Genomic DNA, 23030 nt, shown 5'->3' with positions numbered 1-23030 from the left:
TAAGGTTTCCTTTATGATAAACTTAAAAATATATATTATTCGGTACTTACCTCTATGCACAATTATAGTACGATGTTAAAATCCTCACAGATGCAGATTTTTAAAATGTATCGGCATAAACTGCCGTTTATTTGGAAGCCCTGTTCCAATGGACCACTACAACGAGCAATAACAGCAGCAATAAGTAAAAATAATTACAACTTTTGTCAATTGTTTCACTGTACCCAATCAGGTACAGAGGCGCCATATGGGTTAAAATACATTTCACCAGTAAAAAAAGGTATTCAAAAAGTCAAAATTTATTAACTGAAAATATAATTTACAGATATGCAATTGCATTTATAATCCGGGATATAACTATTGCTGTTAAAAAACATCAACTTCAGCGCAAATCGAGAACTACACTAAAACTGATTTAAGAAATCAGTAATCGTCTTTAGATACGACAAAACCCCAAATATAACTACAGATAAAACAAATTAACGAAAACCAAAAACAACACTAACTCATATTTTGTACACTAACAAATTTTCTACCACTCATATTCACACACGAAGTAGATAAGCGAACAATTTAAAGACTTGTTTCTAGATAATGCTGCGGTACGGTGTGATAGTAGTCTAAGTACCCAGTCGTTCCCACGAAGGCAAATGGCCATAAATTATAAGGATCCAATAACAGTGACTATTAAATCAGATTTGTATGCGGAACTGATTCATATTTTAATAATACTGCACTTTGCACTCGGAGGCTGAGGGCAGTTTAAATCAGAGCATTTATATAGACAAGTAATTTCGATGGTATTTTAATTAAATGCCACTTGTAATAGATCAGTGTTCAGTGTTTTGTAGCTTGAGGTGTGAGAGTGAGAATATTTGCAACTGTTTAGAATGAAATCATGTGATTGATTATCGAGTTGAGGAATTTTGGTTTTCTTATGTGATACATTGGTACATAACTAAATCAATCTTTGAATCAAACGAGGACGTTTTACACTGGATTAGCTTCAGTTTAACATCATGCTACGACACTTACGTATACTAGACTAGTCTTTTTAGGGTTCCGTAGCCAAATGGCAAAAAACGGAACCCTTATAGATTCGTCATGTCTGTCTGTCTGTCTGTCCGTCCGTCCGTATGTCACAGCCATTTATTTCCGAAACTGTTGGGCCAACATAGTTGAAACATTATAGGTTGATTTATTTCGGTAACCGCTATTCGAATTTTGAATAAAAATTTATAAAAATAAAAGGGGTGCACTCCATACATGGAACTGATTAAAAAAAAAAATGTTTTTCAGCTAACATATCCGTGATGGGTCTATGGATAGGTCTTTCTTGTCTTAAGACATTAAGGCTCCTAAAACCATTTTTCGTCAAAATCAACCGTTTGAAAGTTAGACGCTTCCAAAGTGGAAAAATGAGTGTCCCCCCCTCTAACTTTTAAAATAAGAAAGTGAGAAATTTAAAAGAAATATATGCTGTGGATTTCAATAGAAATTAACAACGAAAATTGGTTTGAACCAGATATCATTATTAGTTTTTAAGAAATAAAACATTTTCAAAAACCGCAAATATAACTTTGTCGTTCATACAAACACTATGTAAAACCAAGTTATTTTATAACTTTTATATTATGTCATCTACTTGCTGTTACGGAACCCTCAATGGGCGAGTCCGACTCGCACTTGGCCGGTTTTTTATATAACAAGCAGACGATTCATCTGATGGTAATCGTCGCCGCCCACGAACCAAAGGCGTTACAAGTGCGTTGCCGGCCTTTTGGGAGTTAGGAATTTAAGGGTTGTTGGGGAATTGGGGAATCATGGATTAGGAACAACGAAACACTATGCAAGCTTTGTTTCACGCCGGTTTTCTAGGCCATGGTATCACTCCCGTCGAGCCGGCCCATTCGTACCAAAGCATGGGTCTCTCACTCTTATTACAGATACAAGTCTTAAAAACGATTTACGACCGTCAACCACTAATAATTTCATTATTCTACCAACACAAAGGATTAATAACTTAACCTTTAAGCCAAAAATCTAAAAATGTTTTACCCAGTCCAAATTCCGAACTCAAGTTGGTAAGCAACCATCAATATTCTACAAAATGAAACCAACACTCAAACTATTCACATCCTCCTATCATACAACCTCTCGATTACCGACCCGTATAACCTTTAGCCTGATCTAGATACCAGTTACATTTAACGTGTATAAAAAAAAATACGAAATCACTAATGCCTTGTCAGTCACTCATACATACATGTACAAGCTTTTAATTTTAAAACTTTAGGAACACTACGTTTCGTAATGTGTATAAATAGATATTTCTATGTATTTCAGTTTGGGGTATTAAGTTTTTAATTGCAATTTTGAGTGTCTTGCTCAATAATATCTAGAGGTTAAAGTTGGCATTCACTGGTGTTAGGGTGCTTTTCCACCAGAGATGTGCTATATATACTACGTGGCAGTGGATACGTTCGGCTTCCGTCAATCATAGTCATTGGTACACATAGTTTAGCACTAGTGAAAAGATGGATTTGATGGCCTCCCTGCTATCGATACATGGCATACTAGAGCTGCTTATTTTCCTCGCACAACTACATAGTGGAAACGGTCACATAGTTTCACAACTTAGTTATACATCTTCGAATCATAACTACATAGCATATCTCTGATGGAAAAGCAATCTAAAGCTCTCAGATTCCATGATAGGAATAAGAATCCATAATTTAAAATTCCAATTATTCTCAACCCTATCTGAATATACACGGGACTTAGCGACTTATCCACTAGCAACCACTTTAACGACGCCATAATAATTATTAATAGCAAGTAATTATTTAGCAATTATGATGTTATTATGAAATACGGTAGTATCGTAAAATGACGGCTTTAGCAATAAAACTACGTTAAAGATCACTCGTAATATAATATGCCATAACTACTAGGCATAAGTCTATGTTTAGTCTTAGAAGCAATTACATTAGCAGGTATAGTATATGTATATTTTTTTATTTCAAATCATCTGTCTTTTTTGGAACATTTGATTGAAATATAGAACTATCTTAACTTTCACTTCAACATGGACACATGTTTACTAATCCAGAAATCAAACTATGATATCTCGTGATTCCATGCGTATGGCGCGGCGTGTTCCGCACGCGCCTCAAAGAGCCATCAGAGCACCACAAATGGGGCCCAGAGGGCCTGATTCCCGGACTACCTAGCGGGTTTACCGGAGCTCTGGCTCGAAAAGCTGAAGTAGAATGGGGTGGCAAAGTCAGGAGAGACTTCAAGTAATTGGATGACTTTTAAAAAAATGGGTTTTGTGTTTAATACCTCGAGATCATTAATCTAGAAGACTTAAAGTATAGGTCATAGAAAATATACTTATCTTCACCTTTACGACGTACCTATAATATACGTTTACTAAGACATAGGATGTCTTAGTAAAATTTTCCTCATAGCTACACAACAGACTACTCCTACGAACAACCTCTAAAACGAAAAGCCATACAAATCTAAACAACAAAACAAAAACAATTAAAAAAAGAACATACCTAGAAAACATTCAGAATATCTAGACCGCAGACACATCGCATTAGCTGGACAAAAAACTAGATTATAAACAGACAGACTGTGCTATTGTTGCTAAATAAAATTAAGATGTCTCGTGGGCCAATTAAAAATGTAATGTACAGGCCTTAAGATGTCAACTCCCATGAGGATGACAGATGCTTCTGCATAGAGGTTGAAACGGATGTATTTTGTGTTTGTAACAGTTTACTTTTGTGGCTTAAGTTTGAAGATACAGCGAGTTTAGAGTGAAATATGGTTGGTAATAAAATCAATCCGTGAGTGGCAAGAAATCTTGTTGGATTTGCCATTTTAAAATTTGTAGTACTTAGGGTTTTGTCAGACTACAGACAAATACTAACAGCTTTTTGTCAGTTATTAAAATATCATAATGAAATTCGAAAAATATTATCTTATAGTCAGTGCGCGTGGAACTAATTGGCCGCACGCGTTTCACAATTTCTACAAGTTCATTTCGCTTTTGTTTCAATAATTCAACATTTTTTTATTCACTGTTTTCGAGATTGATCATCAATCATTATTTTCTAACCTCATATGCGTTGCAAGAAATAGGCAAGTCGCCCCCTAGTTAACTAGTTCCGCGCACATTATAGTTCAAGAATTCATTACAGTGTACGATGCTAGACAATAGTCTTCTCTCTCATTATACCTATAAGGATAGAAAAATAATTCTAGGAAAATTCATATATCATAATTTTCCGCTTATAAAACCAACATGGCTTTACCCGAATAAGTACAAACATAGTCACTAATCGTTCCATACAATAGAACTGCGCACAATAAGAAGGTAATCAGTAATATGATTTAATGTAATAGTAAAAAAGGGTCATAATGTACATAGGTACTTGTTTAACATAATGTACCTTCTGTGGAGATGACAACGTACATATTTGATAAACACACATACTTTTTATTAGGCTTATTTTTGGATAAAACGGAAAAGGAGATGACCCTTCTACCGTACATTAGGCATAAATCAAGTTTAGTTCTTACTAGGAATACAGTTCTTACTAAGAACAAGGTCGGTGTTAAGACATTACCTACCTATTAGGATTTTCAAAGTACCTAGTATCAGACAACGAGCAGGATATTGAGTTTATGTTTTTGATCTGAGAACTAAGTATGAGTTTCTTTTATGTTCAACGTTATTTGATACGATTATGACGTTCCGTCCTCTGATAAGTCAGCTCCAATGAACTAATCAATCAGCGAGCTTAACACAATAACGTTTCGATCTTGCTGAACGTAAAACAATTTCCTACTAGGCCCTCTGATGTTATCATTGTATTTAGGTCCGCTAATCGCTTGCCATCAGATGAGATAAATCACTTTCTGTCTGTTCACTTTGAAAAACTTGGAAAATATATAAAAGAGTAAGAGTCCCGAGTGAACAAGTTGCTCATAGGTAAGCTTGCTCTATCCACCTCATCATCGCTTACCACTAGGCAAGATGATGACCAAAAGCCATCCTATTAATCTCGTATGCCGTATATAAGACAACAATAGAAAACACATTTTGTCTCGCGTGGATCCCCGTATACAGAACACACGAAGGGTTATTAAGTATTAAAAAAAAGGTGAGCTACTTAATAACTTAACGAATCATAATATCGAAGTGACATAATTTCTTTGCTCATTTAAGAACATTAAGTCCTTAATTACTTCCCACTACGTAACCTTGTGTTCTGCTCATCACTGTTCAAGGTCAAACGCGTATCAAACTATACTCTCCAGTATATCTCGAACTCCTTTTATACATAAATTCCATGTGATGAGAGGTCAAGTTATAATGGTAAAGTATTGTTTAATATGCTGTTGAATACAAAAGGAGCTTAGTCTCTTTAAACTATTGTTAATGATTACGATTAGGCTTACAATTCGGTTCGTTGACTATTTTAGTTGTGGTTCAAGGTGTGAGAAGATTTTTTACTTTAATTATGGATGAATATTTGTCAAGCAGGTGTTGTAAGGGGGGCTAACATATAACAACTAACTGGGCTACATTTGACAGAAGTCTGGTAGTTTCTGATAAACCTCTGGACCTTTCATTTTGCGGTCTACATCCCGCTTACGAGGCTCAGAGATCATGGTAGTTGGCTTATAATCTGCACGCTTGCCAGGAATAATTTTATTATAACTTTCGTGAGACATACTAAATGAATCATTATGCTATTGGCTTACTCACGTAACTGTTTGACGAGGAACTCGACTAGTTTCAAGCCATGATAGAGGCTCATATTTATGAACAGAATTCCACGACACACAACGCGGCGCGACAGTCGCTGTCTGTCGTGTAGTAGCATAATGATTAATTTAGTATGTCTCACGAAAGTTATAATAAAACCATACTTAATAGTTTTAAAATTTATTCATTCTCAAACAAACAATCAAAACAATTCCATATTAAATAATATGCAAAACAATAGCAATGAACATACGAAAACAATAATAAATATTAAACAAAAGATTTATTTCAATAACTCGAAATAGGCGTGAAAAACAATTATAATCCAATAAGCGATGTTCGCTACAGGGTGTTAAATAACTCGGCCGGCGCCGGCGCAACGTACTGTTCATTAGCTGACAGATAATTTTAATCTTCGATTAAAGCCCAACCATCTGTCAGTTGTAACTGAGAATAATGAGCGCAAATACTTTATGGATCTACCTTGATTAGGTGATTGGATTTAAATTTGCTTACACTTTGTTGGTTGTGGACATTCAATATAGCTTGTTGATCTAAAGGTCACTAGTGAGACTAGAGAGTCAGAGGTCTTTGGTTAGATTTCCGGGATATACAAAATATTAAATTAACTAAAAATAATCACGGTTTACTCACGTATATTAATGGAGAAAAGCTCTATTAGTTTCGAGTCACAGAGGGATTCTTTATCATGAGCAGCGTATGCAGACGCGGCGACGTCGCGCACATAAAAAGAAAATATAATTGGGACGGTTTCAGTTATAATTTCTCACATATTGTACCTATAAGTGATAGCACGGAGTCTGGAATTGTGCTCGGTATGTGGCAATAGGCTGACCTTCTAATACATGAGACTCATAATATTGCATGCCATTACTAGTTATGATGCATCTATATTTTCCTCTTCAGGAACCAAAAATATGTAACGAAATAATAACCCTAGTGTGCTCGTAAACATAGATAAAATTTACTTTCCCATACTACAGAATAAGACAACTGAGTTTCTCCTGATTAGAAATTGTTAAGCCCCTAACAAATTGACAACAAAGTGATAGAAGCTTAATATTTATTAGAAAAACACTAATTATATTGTAACCTTATAGTCTGAACTTTCGCGACATAATTGGAGCATGACCAGCTTTGTACTACCCACCCACATTCTTAACAGCTTTTGTAATACTTTGTAAAATGTCCACTTACCGTGGGAGATACTAGACTTGCAACGGTTTAATAGCATAGAATATACACATCTATGTATATCTACCTAAACACAATAATAAGCTATAGGTCTCGGTTGTCATAGAAACATCTATGGCAGTCATTACAGCCAGTAAAAAAATTAACAACAACGTGTCTTTTTTTGAGTGGGGAATCCAATGTCTGATGATGAATTCCAATGACTGAATCATGAGGGAGGCGGGAGGGGGAGATGTCAGATTCTTACAGACTAAAATCACCCTGTTCCTGCTCCTGCTTTGAGCCGGAGCCCCGGTAACCTTTCACGTTATCTGCAGCTCCGGATCGGACATCAGCCCTACTGGGCCCCATCTGTGGACAACAACGTGTCTAACCAAGAATTTGGTTTAGACTCTGTGCCGATGCTAAAAACTAATTGAAAAAAGGTCAAGACAAAAATTTGCGCAGGTCTTTAAAAGCATAATATTAATTTCTGGAGCAAATAATGAGACAGTTAGTTCATGTAGGTACTTCATGTGACACAAGCTTACAACAAGAAACTCAATCTAACCATCCTAAGAACCTCAGGTGTACATCAATAACGTCCTATTTAAATCACATAAATCCGATTATCGAGACCCTACTTCATATCCTCGATGTAACCATAAACATTTGAGTTTGAACACTAACCTTTGCCCTTCAAATGTCACAAAACACATGCTATACGTGTCAATACGTATGTGTGTGTTTTGTACACAGGGAAATTGTTTTAAGCCCTAAAGGCTCTATTCGCACGAGAGTTTTTTAACGTACGTTAGAAATGGCTTGAGATAAAAGAAATGCATCAGCTAATATATTATCTTCATTCCTACTGGGACTCCGGCTCAAAGCACTAGTAGGAACGAGGTAGTTTCGAGTCAGTAAGAGTCTGACACTCCTTCTCACCTCCCTCAAAAAATGCTTTTATGACATGGCGCTGTTACAACAGCTGAACAGTTTTACACTTTCTACGTTAGATTTTGGACATTACGGTAAAGACTAAATAGCAATTTGTTACATTTGAGCATTTTTAACAAACTAACCGCCACGTCGGTCACTGGTGACTGACGCTTAGCAGAGGATTTGCTTTCAACAGTTTTCTTTGGGCAGTTAATGCTTTAACGCGACGTTAAAAAGTTCTCGTGCGAATGTGGCCTAAAGGGACGGAGATTTCTAAGCAAGGATTGTTATGAGTGGACAGAAGTAACGCCTAAGGCTTGACCGGACTTATGAACTGTCAATTGCCGATATTAGCAGCGTTTTGCTTGGTAAATTGGCAGATAGATTGTGAATCAATGTCGGGGCCATGTTATGTCAATGTTTGATGTTTATTGATGGGTAGGAAGATGAGAAGATGTGATGGGATTTATGGTTGAAGATTGGCCAAGAATTGTATATAAGCAACTTAATTTTGTTTTACTTTCTTTGTTTGAGACTGGATTTATTAATCCAGTCCAGTTCAGAACTACAAATAAATATAGCTATTTTTAACTAGATCAATCATTCTAATCAAATGAAATCACTATAATGCATCCATAGTGTACAGAGTGATCTACAATTTTAATACAGCTATATGACCCAAGCCCCAACAAAAGTAAAATGTCCCACTGATACTAAAACCTTACAAAACAAACGCATACATACAGACATACATACATACATAGAATAACAAATCTATGAAAATAGTACTAGGATAACATAAACATGCAGTAGTAATAAAGCTTTCTATGCTCTAACATGGTATTAGAATTTATAGAGCGAACGAATGAGATAGAGGTATGGAGGTATGGTCCTTACGAGGTAATGCGAGTGGCGTGTACTGTACCACCGATACGCTGTTGCGGTTTCTATGGACTACCCTCGGTGGTTGGGGTAAGTTGTAAGCGGGGAGCGATTTGAAATAGTGAACTCCTTTTTTCTGCACGTTCTAATTTTGTTTTGTGTTTGAATTTTAGACGGATTTTGTAAAAAAAATCAGAACCAAGTTTTGGTTGGATCGCTACGAAATGATTGTTGTGTTTATCGATATGTGAACATTTTACATTTTTTTGCCGTTAACTATACTTACATTTGTTATGTGCTAAAATTGCAATTGAGCCAAATAATAATGAAAGATACTGAAGCCTCAATAATAATTTGATTGTTAAGTGGATTTACCGAATAAATTCTACCGGTTAGTTAGCTGTTTACGCTTATAACATGGACTATACAACGCCTGATATTGGAAAATTGTCTAAATTATTAGCTGCCTTTGTAACGGCTCGCAGCGTGGGAAAACAGGTTAGGTTTTCACAGGAAATTATACTTACACAATACCGAAACCTGTTGCGGTCACTTATTATGAAAATTTGAGTGAAAATTTTTAGATACCAGTAAATTACTCCGTCTTTTTATGTTAACCTTTGTAAGCCTTTTATAAGTGCCTGAAACAGTTTCTTAGAGAATATAATGGCCTCAGTTAGTAGGCTACCGACGGAAACTCCTCATAGTCTCGCCACTTAAAGGAATACTATTAGGGATGCAAATTGTAAATAGACTATAATTTGTGCTATAAGAAAAATTTACAATTTTTATATCACAGCAGCCACAATACCATGTATTTCCTTCGAACTAAATTCTAACATTAATATTATATGTAAATAATACTTCCATCTAAATAATAATGATATGTACACACGTGAAATTCCTTTTCCACCAACTTTATCTATATCAGAAGCCAATAATTCTGAGCTAACAGCATTCCGATTCATGTGTTCATATAAATTGGAGCCTTTGTTCGGAGCTCACGGAATTTTCGTTAAAATACGGAAAGTGGTCGTGAGGTGAGGATGGCCTTATACATAAAATAGGTTAGGAGTTAGAGCCCTCTCAGTTACGGCGGTAATGTATCGCGTTCCCACGATACACATGCGACTTTGATGCGCTCCACTTGTAACTGACAGGATACGAACGCAAAAATATTGTTTAAGTTTCATAATCAAATGTTATCTACATATTTCGACACACTTTTCCAAATCACAGAAACAGAAATAAGAAATTTGAAAAATTCAGGTAATATAATATGCTTTACCGAGATGCCTTTTCTATATACCCTTTCCGAGATGCCTTTTCTATATGGACGTACCTAGTTGTTTAATAAAAGGGGTAATTATTGACGATTTTTTACGAGACACTAATCACAGATTATTTAAATACGTACTCAGCTATCAAATTAAAAACATTTAGTTACTATATCAATTAAAAAAGGAGAGATCTTTTAATAATTCCCAGCCCCAAGCGGAACACATCAAGCAGGCTGCGCCGGCGCATCGCGTGCTGCACTATATTAGCTAATAAGAGATCCACTCACTCACTCCTCATCGATTTCACTCCTTTATTCCATTCACTCACAAACAACAAAAGATTTCTCCCGGCTTAAGAAAAAAAAATACTTTTGCAAAATTATTTTCGAAATTGATGGAATTCCAACGTAAATGGTAATGTACCGAGTAAAATGAAACGACGTCAGTCTTTGATCTTATTTCTGCGCAAGTCAAAAACGTGACTCGCAAAAAATGTTTGCAACGAAAATGCTTGAGTATATTACTGTATTATATTATATTTTTGAGTGTTGTTGTCATTAAATTTTGGAAAATAGGTCGCGTAAGGTACGTTTGGTAGATCTTGAGAAAGATTGGGTTGCATTTGTTTTATTATAGTTTTTAGGGAAAGCCTTTTAAGATGAAATGTTTTCATTTTATTTAATATCTGTGTTGAATAGCATTTGGTGTTCGGTAAGAGAGTAGATAACGACAGCGCGTTCAGTGTGGACTTTCCGTCGTTCAATGATGAAATAAATCAAACTATCACACATGACGTCATACCCACAGCCTATAAGTGGCCATTACTGACCAATGCCTTCTTCTCGCACGGAGAAGGCCTGAGCATTAATCACCACGCTTGTTCAATGCGGGTTGACGAGTGCAGATTTCCTCACGATGTTTTCCTTCAACAATTGTCAGTTGTATTTAAAAAATCTTAGAAAGTATATTAACTCAGAAAATTTCGCATTGATACTTGCCGTTGGTAGGTTTCGAACCCACACCTTCATGCATGAGAAGCGGGCATCTAAAACTTCTGGGTCACCACAACATATCCAATAGTACTTAATTAAAATACATGAACAAACATAAACATATTTTTATGTGTAGTTAATTTAAATTTGAACCTAATGTGTTCTTTTATATCAATTATATGAATAATTTTAATACAACCAGACAAATAATTGCATTAAATTACCAACATATCTATTACGTACGTTCATTGCCTTCGATTGAAGATAACATTTCCTTATAGTATTAATATTAAAACATCTCAACTTGTTTCTAATTAATTAGTTATGATATCATCATCTGAACAACTTTATAATTGCATTAATATAACTACAGGTAAATTCTAACGAACATATACCTAATATTATAACTAGGCACAGTATGATTGTGTGTTGTTCTGAGTAAAATAGGTATTTGGCTGCTGTACAACGTAGTAGCGGGTTACGGAAAAACTCTTTATACACAACGTCACGCCTTTTATCCCCGAAGGGGTAGGCAGAGGTCCACATGCACATTACGGCACGTAATGTCGCTATACAATGTACACCCACTTTATGTGATCACAAATTCTGTTTCTGGTCTGGGTGTCATATGCAAGTGCCGTAACAGGGGCTGCATCATAGGGGCTCCGGAGCAGGTCTAGTTAGAGGTCTTAGTGCCCCTTATCGGTGCTTGCTGAATGTGGCCACCGGGGTGGTTTTAGTGAGGTAAAAATCCCACACTTCCTAGTCTTTCTCCCCAAAAAGCTAGGCGCCGTCTGAAGGTTTCAGGAAAAAAAGGTGTCATGTGCAAGTGAACTTGTATATTTGTAACGCGCCCACGACACACAAACTCTCACTCAAAAAAAAAGAAACTCTTACAAACGATACTGCATATCAATTTTGCAGTAGTTAGAAATAACACCATCTATAAGGTCTAAACAGACATTAACAGCAGGATAATTTTAATCAGAAACTTCATAAAGGATAAAGGGCATGCAATATTGCATCAGGGTGTCTAATAACAAGGACCATGCAGGATTCAGAGAGACGGCTTAAGGTTGTAGGGTCAAATGTTATAATGCACTGAGTCAGCCGAAGTGCAGGTAATGCAGGTAATGCGAGTTGATGATAGCCTGTACCCTTAGTATGAGTTTGCTTTACGTTTAAATTAATCGAAACGAGAGCGTATAGCGTTCTGATTGGTTGGTTCAGGGTATTTACAAAATATAAAACATGAAGACTTTTATCAAGTAAGTTGATTACCTAAAAATCAAGGTTTATTTTTTTTTTTTTTTTCAGGGGGAAAATCATCCAATGACTTCTCCCACCTTGGGCGAGGCGAGAGGGAGTGTCAGACTCTTACTGACTAAAAACCACCCCGTTCCTTCTCCTGCTTTTCGAGCCGGAGCCCCGGTAAACCCGCCAGGTAGTCCGCAGCTCCGGATCAGGCATCAGCCCTACTGGGCCCCATCTGTGGTGGTCTGATGGCTCTTTGAGGGGTTCCCTCTATCTGGCAGAATTTTAATGCTCCGAAATTTGTTTGGCATAACACACCTGGCAGAATCTTCTTTAAACGAATATACATATGGCATAAAAATTGTTTAATATAATTATTGTTTTGCCGAATGTTTATATGTCCGAATTTACAAAGGCATACTTTTAAGATGGTAGAATTTTATTTGGCATAATTACGTTTGGCAAAGCTTATTTTTGCATAATTTTGTTTCACATAACGTTTATTTGGAGCGACGATTGTTTGGCATAATTTCACTTGGCATATTAAGAAGATGGTAGAATAAAAGTTAGTGAAGTGACAGAACCGAATCGCTGCAAAACCGACTGCACGTAGTCTTGTCTGCCCTACCCCTAGAGTGCAATTTAAAATCGCGTAGGCGCGGAGGGGCGAGGCGGCCCGCGGGCTGAGGAGCAGGCGGCTATGAGCGAGCCGCCGCTGCTGAGGCTGGCCGGCGAAGCCGGCCAACAAGCCGAAGCTGCGGTGGTGAGCGAAAGCCGTCTGCGACGATTAGCGCGCGTGGGGCCGCCGGAGCCCCGCAGCGCCGGAGCCGTGACGGAAACCATGCTTGCTTGCATGCTGTTTGCTTGCTGCATGCTTGCATGCTTGCTTGCATGCTGCATGCTTGCTTGCTTGCTGCATGCTTGCTTGCACGCTGCATGCTTGTTTGCTTGCTTGTTGCAAGCCTGCTTGCATGCTGCATGCTTGCGTGATAGATGAGTCTTTCAATTATTATGGATATTAAAAGTATGCCAAAAGACTTCTACTACGTTACGTTCTACTTTTTAATTATTATGGTTATGAAATTTATGCCAAAAGACGATTCTGACAGTGAACATTCTGCAATATGATGGTTCTACCTTTCAATTATTATGCGTATCAATTTATGCCTAAAGATGATTCTGACTTACAAAATTATGCGTATTTAATGTATTGCAAATGATGGTATACCAAATGATTTTCTGCGAAATGAAGTTTCTGCCATGCGTTGTTATGCAAAATAAAATTATGACCAAAAAAATTCTACTAATAAAGGTAGACCCCTCTTTGAGGCGCGCGCGGAACGCTACGCGCCGTACGCACGGGTCTGGTTCTGTTCGGGCGGTGAGCTACCCTTACTCGCCGCCCGCAGGCCCGCACTTACGGTGGCCGGAGATCGTCCCGCGATCCCCGACGCCCGGAGTGTCTCTCGCGACGGCTGGGGCGTGAGGAGGTTTGTTCTCTCACGCGCCCCGCCTCCTCCTTAGCTAGCATGACTGCTTCGCAGAAAGAGGAGACGGCATCCCAGTCCCTCTCGCTCCGCACCATGGCCTGAACCAGTGCCGGGCGCGAGAGGTCGCCGTCGCCGACCACATCCCTGAGGACTTGGCGGTGCTCAGCCCACGCAGGGCACACCGCCACCGTATGTTCTACCGTGTCCTCCGGGCGGTCCTCGCAGTGATGACACCCGGGCGTTTCCTCCCGCCCAATAAGGAACAGGAACCTAAAAAATCAAGGTTTACTCGCTCAAATTAATGGAAAAAGGTCTACTAGTTTCGAGGCACAGAGGGACTCTTCATGAGCAACGTGCGCAGACGCGACGACATCGCGCAGCCTACTCAAGTTGGGAGTGAACTCGAAACTAATAGAGCTTTTCTCCATTCTTTTATGCGAGTAAACCGTGATTTTTAGTTAATTTAGTATGTCTTTAGTTATTATAATAACTAAGTTGATTCTCGGAGGTTACCAGATTGTGATTTTCTAAATATCTGTTAATCTGTATATGGAATCCTTAACCCAATTATTTGATTACAATAATACAAAACACCAGATTTTTTCTTTAAATATTTTAAATTGATTTATTAATAATAATTATTGAAGATGACATTTGAATAATTTCGACATTTTGATTGCCGTGTAAAACAATTATTAGTCGCTATCATTTTCATCTAAACGATTGCAAATTCAACAATTATATGCATAAACGCATAATTTTTGATCATTAATTTTAATCAGTCGCCGCGACGGTTATTTTATATGACATATTTGATGAAGTATTTTGAATAATAAATTGAAATAAATGTTTAGTATAATTTGGACGTATTTTTATTAGCATACTTTATTAGATTATAAAACACGAACATTAAAATAGAAATTGGCCATATACCCTATTTACGTCTCCTCCCCAATCATGCGCCTTATTCATATACACATTGTTATTGCATTCTAGTGAGTTTCCAAAAACAGTAAAAATATGAACAAACGTTTCAATACTGCTAGGTAACTACGACCTTTGCTATTACTCGAACTATTACTTCGATTACCATTCAAGGTAAATTTGTAACTTTAGGAAATATTCCGCGTTCATATCTAATACAATAAAATCGATAAAATTACATATCGATACAAATAGTCGATTAAAATGACGATTCTATGAGGATATGAATGTGAAACGAATTTTATTCGAATATTAAAATAACTGCATATTAATTGTTTTATGTTTTAATTTTTAAATATTACAAGACTTTTAGTGAGGATTGATATAATATTAAATGGATTGATATATTTATTTGTTGTGAATTGTATATCGACCTATGTTATATCGATCTATGTTTTGTCAATCATGTTCACGAAAAGTATCGTCTTAATACATCGAAAGTATAACAGAATCAGTAATTGGAGTTTAGTAATAAGACTCTCCCTCATCGATTTAGATGTCAATCCGTAGCTTTTACTGATATGAAAGTTTCAATAATTTTACAGAAACAAATATCTTAAAAGACGTCAGTCTTCAGTAACAGCTAGTAAGTATTTATGGGCTATTAAAACTTAAGAGAAGAGGTTGATTAGGCAGTCGTGATAGTGACTAAACAATAATACTAAAAGTTGACTTAAGAATAAAAAAAAAATAACATTGTTTTTCTTTCAGGTTCGACCAGGGCAAATCAACGAAAGGCGCGAGCAAGCTGAGACGCGACCTCATCAACGCAGAGATTGCCAACCTTCGGGACTTATTACCCCTCCCCCCTTCCACCCGGCAGAGGTTGTCACAGCTACAACTCATGGCTCTCGTCTGTGTCTACGTGAGGAAATCCAACTACTTCCAACAAGGTATGTTTAAGTTTACTTCAGTAATTTTAGGTTTTTCGTACAGAATAATACTAGTGAGCCTTTATTATGGAGTTGTAATGAAGATGTCAAAAATTGGGATTGATATTTTTTTATTTAAAACTAGACAGGCATTTGATGGTAAGTGACAATGCGTTGCAGATGGAACATGTCAACAAACAGCCTATTCACTCCAGCCTTAAAAACATCCAAGATATTATGTCGGATAAAGAAATAATGAATGTCAAAAGTGTATTAAAATCAGATTTTCATTAATTTCAAGTAAAATTACTTAAAAATAAATTAGGATTTCCCTTAAACAGTTTTCTATTGGCAGTCAAAGACTTAAAAATGTTATTTAAATTTTCTCGTTAACTTCTAAACCAAATTAAGACCGTAACCATCAAGAAAACATCACACCACATTACCTCAACACCTCTTTCGTATCATCCTCTATTTCTAACATATTAATAAAACCACGATAGCTAATAAAATAATACACAGGCATACACAACGAGTCTAAAACAGGTGTTAGTAGAAACTTGACAAGCACTCCGCATCGCTAACGAAGCGTGCTTAAATTAATACGTAATACGAACGGGCCACTCCCCTGTATGCGCATGCGCATCCTTTACTCATCACGTTTTATCTATTTATTTGTAAGGTATAAGGATGTATGAGTATCTATTTGGAAAAATTGTTATGTTTGGAATGTGTTTGTGAAGAAAAATTTGGTAAGTAGGAACAGTTTGGAAAATAAAAGTTAGTGCAACATTACGCAGATGTGCACATTACCACACTAATAAAAGTCAGTGAAAGTCATGCATAAATGTTCGGAATTATTTCATCAGTACAATCGTAGGGGAAAGTGGGGTAAACGCGAACGCGGGGTAAACCCGAACCCAATAGTTTTAATATGTTAGAAAGATATAGCCGTATATCACTCGCCGGTAACTCAGAGATCACGCCACCACCAGCGCCAGACAATGACACGGGAGACGCGCTTTACGCACGTACTTTTCAAGGTATGTCAATTTTAATATTTTCAATGTTTTCGATGTAAGTTTTTGATAAATTGAACTTGGTGTAGCTTTATTTCTATTGAGAATAGTTATTTAACCTTTACATAGTGGGAAACTTACATACTAACCATTCAAATGACAGTGACGCATTTGATAAAAGTTTTATAATCTAAAATATATTTTCCATTTTATTTTTTTCGACCCGGTGGGGTAAAGGCGAACGCTGCATGTGGGGTAATCTCGAACGTTCGGCATTACTCCTCTCTCCTTTTTTTGTTAGTTCCCTGTTCATATTTTATTTCCAACTAGCCATTGGCAAATAGGGTATAGTGTTTTCCAGTCTATGTTGATTTCTTTGTGGCACTAAATTATGTTGTCGAGTGATTTTGATAATGCTAAACATCAAATAAATTGTTTCAGATGCCCCGTAATTATAAAAGAAAAACTGAAACTAAATACAGTTTAGAGGATCTCAAAAAGGTTATAGTCGATGTTCAAACCAAGAAACTCAGCATTGGCAGAGCAGCAAATACTTGTGTTCCAAAAACTACAATTTACCTTAGTAATGTTAGTACGCGATTACCCCACTTGGTGTTCGGCTTTACCCGACATCAGTTGGGTAAAACCGAACACTAAGGGTTTTGTTTTTCGGTCATTTTGTTATATTTTATTAAAAAAAATAATGATGTTGATTAGTAATACGTTAGCTAGATAAGTAAAGTTTATAATTTAATAATTAAAGAAACTCTGTGATTTGATTCCACTGTTTTATTTATATTTTCCCTTAGGAGTTCGTGTTTCCCCCACTTTCCCCTATAACAAACTTTCCTAATATAAGCTGAAAATATTATCGAACAAGCATTAAAAATAAATTTAGTGGCTTTTCATAATACCTACTTCAACTTTAGTAATTTTTACACTATGTGTTACCCTTTAACTACCGTATAAATATCACAATTACCTTCCAAATATAAGCACACAAACATTTCTAAATAAAAACATCGAACACAAAAATATATAAAAATAAAAAATAATTCCCAAATACGAAGGTTACCGAAGTGTTACATTACGAAATTCGCCTTGAATATCTTTATATATACGCGTACCATGATAGGTAACTATCGTACTAACCGTTTAGAATCTCTCCTTCAAGCTTCATTTACCGCGTTACCACAAGGCCGTATTTCACACACGAAACACACACGCAACTACCGAAATATAAAATAAAAAAAAAAATCGCAAAAAAAGTACAATTACATAAGAGACCGAAGTTCTCACGATAAAACAGTTACGCGGCTACTGTCGGCATAAAAAAACAATAGCGTTTCGGTTTTGATAGGAAAATTAGACTAAATTAGCAGGCCGAGATCGGCTACCGACTGATGGTTATTGGCCCTAATGGTGCCTGCAGGGAATCGAACCCGAGTCGGCCTGTCACGCCCGTACTGCACGCTAAGGTACGCGGTTCACATGGTTACTGGGACTCTGGAATTTCGAAGCTTTCTTTGTGAATTTATTTGTTTGATATGACTCATATTTATGTTGTGGATCGTTAAGGATTGTATTTAATAGATACTTAGTTCAAATTGAATTCAGTAAGTAAATCTGATGATATTAACTAATAATCACTGTTTACTCACGTATATTAATGGAGAAAAAAGTTTCGAGACACGGAGTGGCTGCGCGACGTTGCTTGTTGATCCCTCTGTGACTCGAAACTAGTAGAACTTTTCTCCATTTAATAATACGTGAGTAAACCGTGATTTTTAGTTAATTTAGTATGTCTCACGATAGTTATTATAAAAATCTGATGATATGTTATTTATACAACTTAGAACTGCTATTGTAAATAGTATCAGAAACTAATATGTAGGTACTCGAAAACTATTGAATGAGTCTACTACTAAATAACGATGGATTGACAAACCATTTCATTACAATTTAATTTCAGTACACCTAAATAACAACAACTACTGAATATTTCATAAAGCGTTTAGAATAATCAGCAACTGAATACCAGTTGCGTAGCTCCCAAATGACCTCTAATAAATAAGCTTTAACCTTTAGTACAATGAATTCCTATCATACATACGTACTTCACTGTCATGTCTGCCGACGTTGCTCACATTTCGCCGAGATTCCCCGGGAACGGCCAAGTTACCGGACTTCGGACTCCGGACTCAGATAGATTAAGCACAACCCTATTCTGATTATCGTTTGTATGTTTTTACTATTGGGATATGTAAGTTGGGATGGTAATAACAAGTTTTGTTGTTGTTTAAAGTCATTTAATGTAGTTTTTCAGTCAGAATTTGTTTATAACTTTTACAACTTTTTATAAAAAATATATTTTTCGGAACAATATACCTACGTATGTCGGCGTCGAGCATTTATTTGATATTAATATTTATTAATGTACACAAAAAATATTACAAAAACTATCCTAGTCGAATAGATTTTAACAAGATGAATGCCATGGGGGACAATGTGTAAGCCACTATAACTGAGGATGTTTTAAAAATAATATATCTAAATTAAAGTTGCCTCTTTACTTCCAAAGTTTTAGTGCTGTGTAATATTTTTTGTATCGATAAAAACTCGTTATAGATTTTAGGGAACAGAGAGTAAAGTTCCCTAAGAAAAGGAGGATCCTCCGACCAGGCGAGGTGATCATGCCTGGCGGGCTTTCTGCCCAACTGTTGTTCGTTGGGATTTTCTATCCGTGTTAATTCGCATGTAAACATCGTATGTGCGATGCAGGATATTTGTGACGTCATCCGTTGATTTGCTCGTCGATAGTCTATGTGCGACTTCTGTCATCTGTCACTTGTTACTTGTCAGAGTGTCGCCACATCACTCCCCCCCAAGGCCGGAGGTCGATCCTGTTGAGACGGATGTCGATGCTTGAGATGAGCGGTGCCAGAGCCAGTGTTGAATGTCCCTAGTTCCAGTGAGTCGGAACTGTGCCGCTGAATGCCCAGTGAGTCGGGTGAGCGGTGCAGGGCGATACTCCAGTGAGTCGGAGTAGTGAAGCTCGCAGTGTCCCACGGTGAGTCGGGGAATTGATGCTGCGAGGGTAGGTGCGTAGTGGCTGGCGTCTGCGTTGACGGGAGGAAGACGTCCTCAGACCGTGTGCAGAGTGCTGTGCCTAGACGCTGGTAAGGCCGTAGGGAAGAACCAGGCTGCATATCTTCGATGTAGCGTGTGGTGGTCCCTGATGAGGCCGAGGATGCTGGTTGGCTGCGACTTGATTACCGCTCAGCGGAGAAGTGATGGGTGAGGGAGATGAGGATGACGGTGCTGATCTGCTCCGTGAAGGTTGGTTTCAATCACGTCGGGGTCACCACTTTAGGGAACAGAGAGTAAAGTTCCCTAAGAAAAGGAGGATCCTCCGACCAGGCGAGGTGATCATGCCTGGCGGGCTTTCTGCCCAACTGTTGTTCGTTGGGATTTTCTATCCGTGTTAATTCGCATGTAAACATCGTATGTGCGATGCAGGATATTTGTGACGTCATCCGTTGATTTGCTCGTCGATAGTCTATGTGCGACTTCTGTCATCTGTCACTTGTTACTTGTCACTTGTCAAGTGTCGCCATAAGATAAAACGGAATAGCTTAATTTGTCAAACCAAAGCATTTAAACACCGAAAGATTTACGATAACGGTATCGAGACTAGTCGAACGTAAGTGAGATTGATATTAATTAATCAATTTCTGGGGCATTTAATTTGATTTATTACTAATGAACGTATTTAGCTTTAATGATATTTGTACAGCTGCATTTGTTTCATAAAAAATCTATTCAAGTACCTCTCAATATTATTAATTTCTTTTTGGTTCGTTAGCAATAATTTACTCGAATTACGCAATATCGATAAGAAATAATCGATAAAGAATAGGGGTCCTGGCCACTCGATAAACGTTCGATTGTCCACGGGTCGTGGGAAACGCATTTTGCATATGATTTTGCTGAGCTCGCTCCTCGATGATGCTTGACTTCTCCATAGTTTAGACTTTGTTGTTTTATTGGCAATCGATAGCTGGCTAGTTTTATGCCGATGATGGGTCGTAAAAATAAAATTCTTTAAAAATCTATGCAAAAAATTACAATATCCTTGTCTATTTTTAGATATGAACAATTTTTTCTAAGATTTTTTTATGAAGTCATTCAATTCGATTTTTTCCCAGAAAACAATAATGGAGATATAAATATTAAGTAATTAAATTTTATTCTACAGTTATAGCTTTTTAATAACGAGTAAACTAATCAAACATTCACACCACACAACATCTTATAAAAGTATAACTTTCAAGTATTCTTTACATTATAAAATAATATATTATAATAAATAATACACAAAAAACACTTTCCAGGCATTAATACCTATTTAACATTCATTATCGACATAATATCCCAAAAAACATGTTCACAACACTATTTACAACGCCGCACTATACGATACGACTCAAGTGGCAGTGCGTAAAACGAATTCAGACAATTACAATTCCCACTGTATAGGGCTAAATGGTGAAATTACCGGTGTGCGTCCCGGGAATTATCGACCACGCAGTGCTGAGGTATTTTCTCAACAATTTTTGCATACCATCCTGGGAACTATCGATATGTGAGATGGTTTGTGCCTAATTAAGTTGCTGGTGATCGGTTATTTGCGTTTTGTTATGCTGGTGTGCAAGGGAGTATTGGTATGGATTGAGATTGTATGGGATTGTGATGTGTTTGTTTAGGGATATTTTGTTGTGTGTAATGTGATGGAATTTGTGAGAATTAGTGCTAATTGTGTATGAGAAAATCTAATATCTATCGCGTTGTTATTTGCATCAAATATGGCTCTTCTTTTATTATAGCAACGTCACCCCTTTTATCTCTGAAGGGGTAACATTAACATTACGGCACGTAATGGCATTATACAATGTGCACCCACTTTTCACCATTTGTGTTACAAGTCCCATATATTAGGGGGTGTGGGTATTGTTATTTACTGCCATAGACTCCGTGCTACTACTGAGAATTTTTCTAAAAACCGAAAAAAGCTCAACAATATTTGCTCGACCCGGAATTCGAATCTGAGGCCCCTTTTCCGGCAATCGCACTTACGCACTTACGGCCACTCGACCATCGAGGCAGTACTTACAAAATACATTAAAAGAATATGATTTAACTTAACAAAGACTCACTCAAATTTAGCGAACCACACACTCATTCTATTTCAACGACTTCATCCTTCATCTATTGTTTCACCAACACATTACAACATTATGAACATTTCAATTAAAAGAATTCTAGTTTTGAAGTGATTCATCACAATAGTGGAGCTAACATAATTGAACCCGCGACCTCACGATCGACAGCGGCTGTTATTGACTGCTGATCACAACACCCTTGGGCTATCGTCGATACATCTTGACCTCTGCTTTCCCACTTAATAATGTACGTCGTAATTGCTTTTAATTATTACTTGTGGTTCATTTTTGTTATTAAATAAACAAGTTCATCTAAAGAATTTGGTTGGGAATAAAGAATTAATATTATATTCAATCTTAATATATTATGTTTATGTTGGGTCAGCCTCAAGTGTGGTAACTGACACAACATGGAATAATTCCAAAAATGATATTGGATTTTTTAACTTACACTTCTTTGGTTTATCATATCAAAATCTTGAACCCAGTATTATTAACCCCTTATTACCTTTTAGATAAAACATAACATAATTATTACACAAGAATGATGTGCTGTGTTCAAGTTGATCAGAAAACGCCGCCCATGTCTCTATCATTAATGTTCTACACGTACCCCTAGTCAGCTCATATGGCTCCCACAGAAAGAGTAGTAGCAGTAACAATTGTATTTAAACCCCACCACCATACGACTTGAGTAATAACAGGGCCCAAAAATGCTAAGCAAGAAACTCCCTCATAGAGAATGGACCTGACGCTTGATCCGGAGCTGCGGACTACCTAGCGGGTTTACCGGGGCTCCGACTCGGAAAGCAGGAGTAGGAACGGGGTGATATTTAGTCAGTAAGAGTCTGACACTCCCTCTCGCCTTGCCCAAGGCGAGAGAAGTGATAGGATGATTTTGCCCCTGAAGAAAAAAAAATAGAGAATGGACAGTCAGTTCCATTTAAACAGGCCTCTACGAAATACAGCGCGTTGTCGGAAGCTTTAGTTAATGGCTTTGTGAAGGACTACCGACACGTATCATTGCGTGCTAATGCAGTGAGTTAAAGTGCTATTACTAAGGTTATATTTAATGGGAATCGATTCCAAATGATCTTGTCTATCAATCATTTTG

General features: G+C 37.1%; 1 protein-coding gene across 6 annotated transcripts in view; it reads left to right on the top strand.

The window, feature by feature from the left end:
• Positions 1 to 23030, top strand: part of LOC118277877 (PAS domain-containing protein cky-1) — a 144358-nt gene that overhangs the window by 24468 nt on the left and 96860 nt on the right. For all 6 annotated transcript variants that reach the window (XM_035596874.2, XM_050700417.1, XM_050700414.1 and 3 more), the window contains exon 3: positions 15515 to 15696. In XM_035596874.2, coding sequence (XP_035452767.2) covers positions 15515 to 15696 — 182 coding nt within the window. The remainder of the gene's footprint in view (positions 1 to 15514; positions 15697 to 23030) is intronic.

The sequence above is a fragment of the Spodoptera frugiperda genome, chromosome 18, assembly GCF_023101765.2.
Source record: "Spodoptera frugiperda isolate SF20-4 chromosome 18, AGI-APGP_CSIRO_Sfru_2.0, whole genome shotgun sequence".
Classification (NCBI taxonomy): domain Eukaryota; kingdom Metazoa; phylum Arthropoda; class Insecta; order Lepidoptera; family Noctuidae; genus Spodoptera; species Spodoptera frugiperda.
This window is presented reverse-complemented; position numbering and strand designations above follow the sequence as displayed.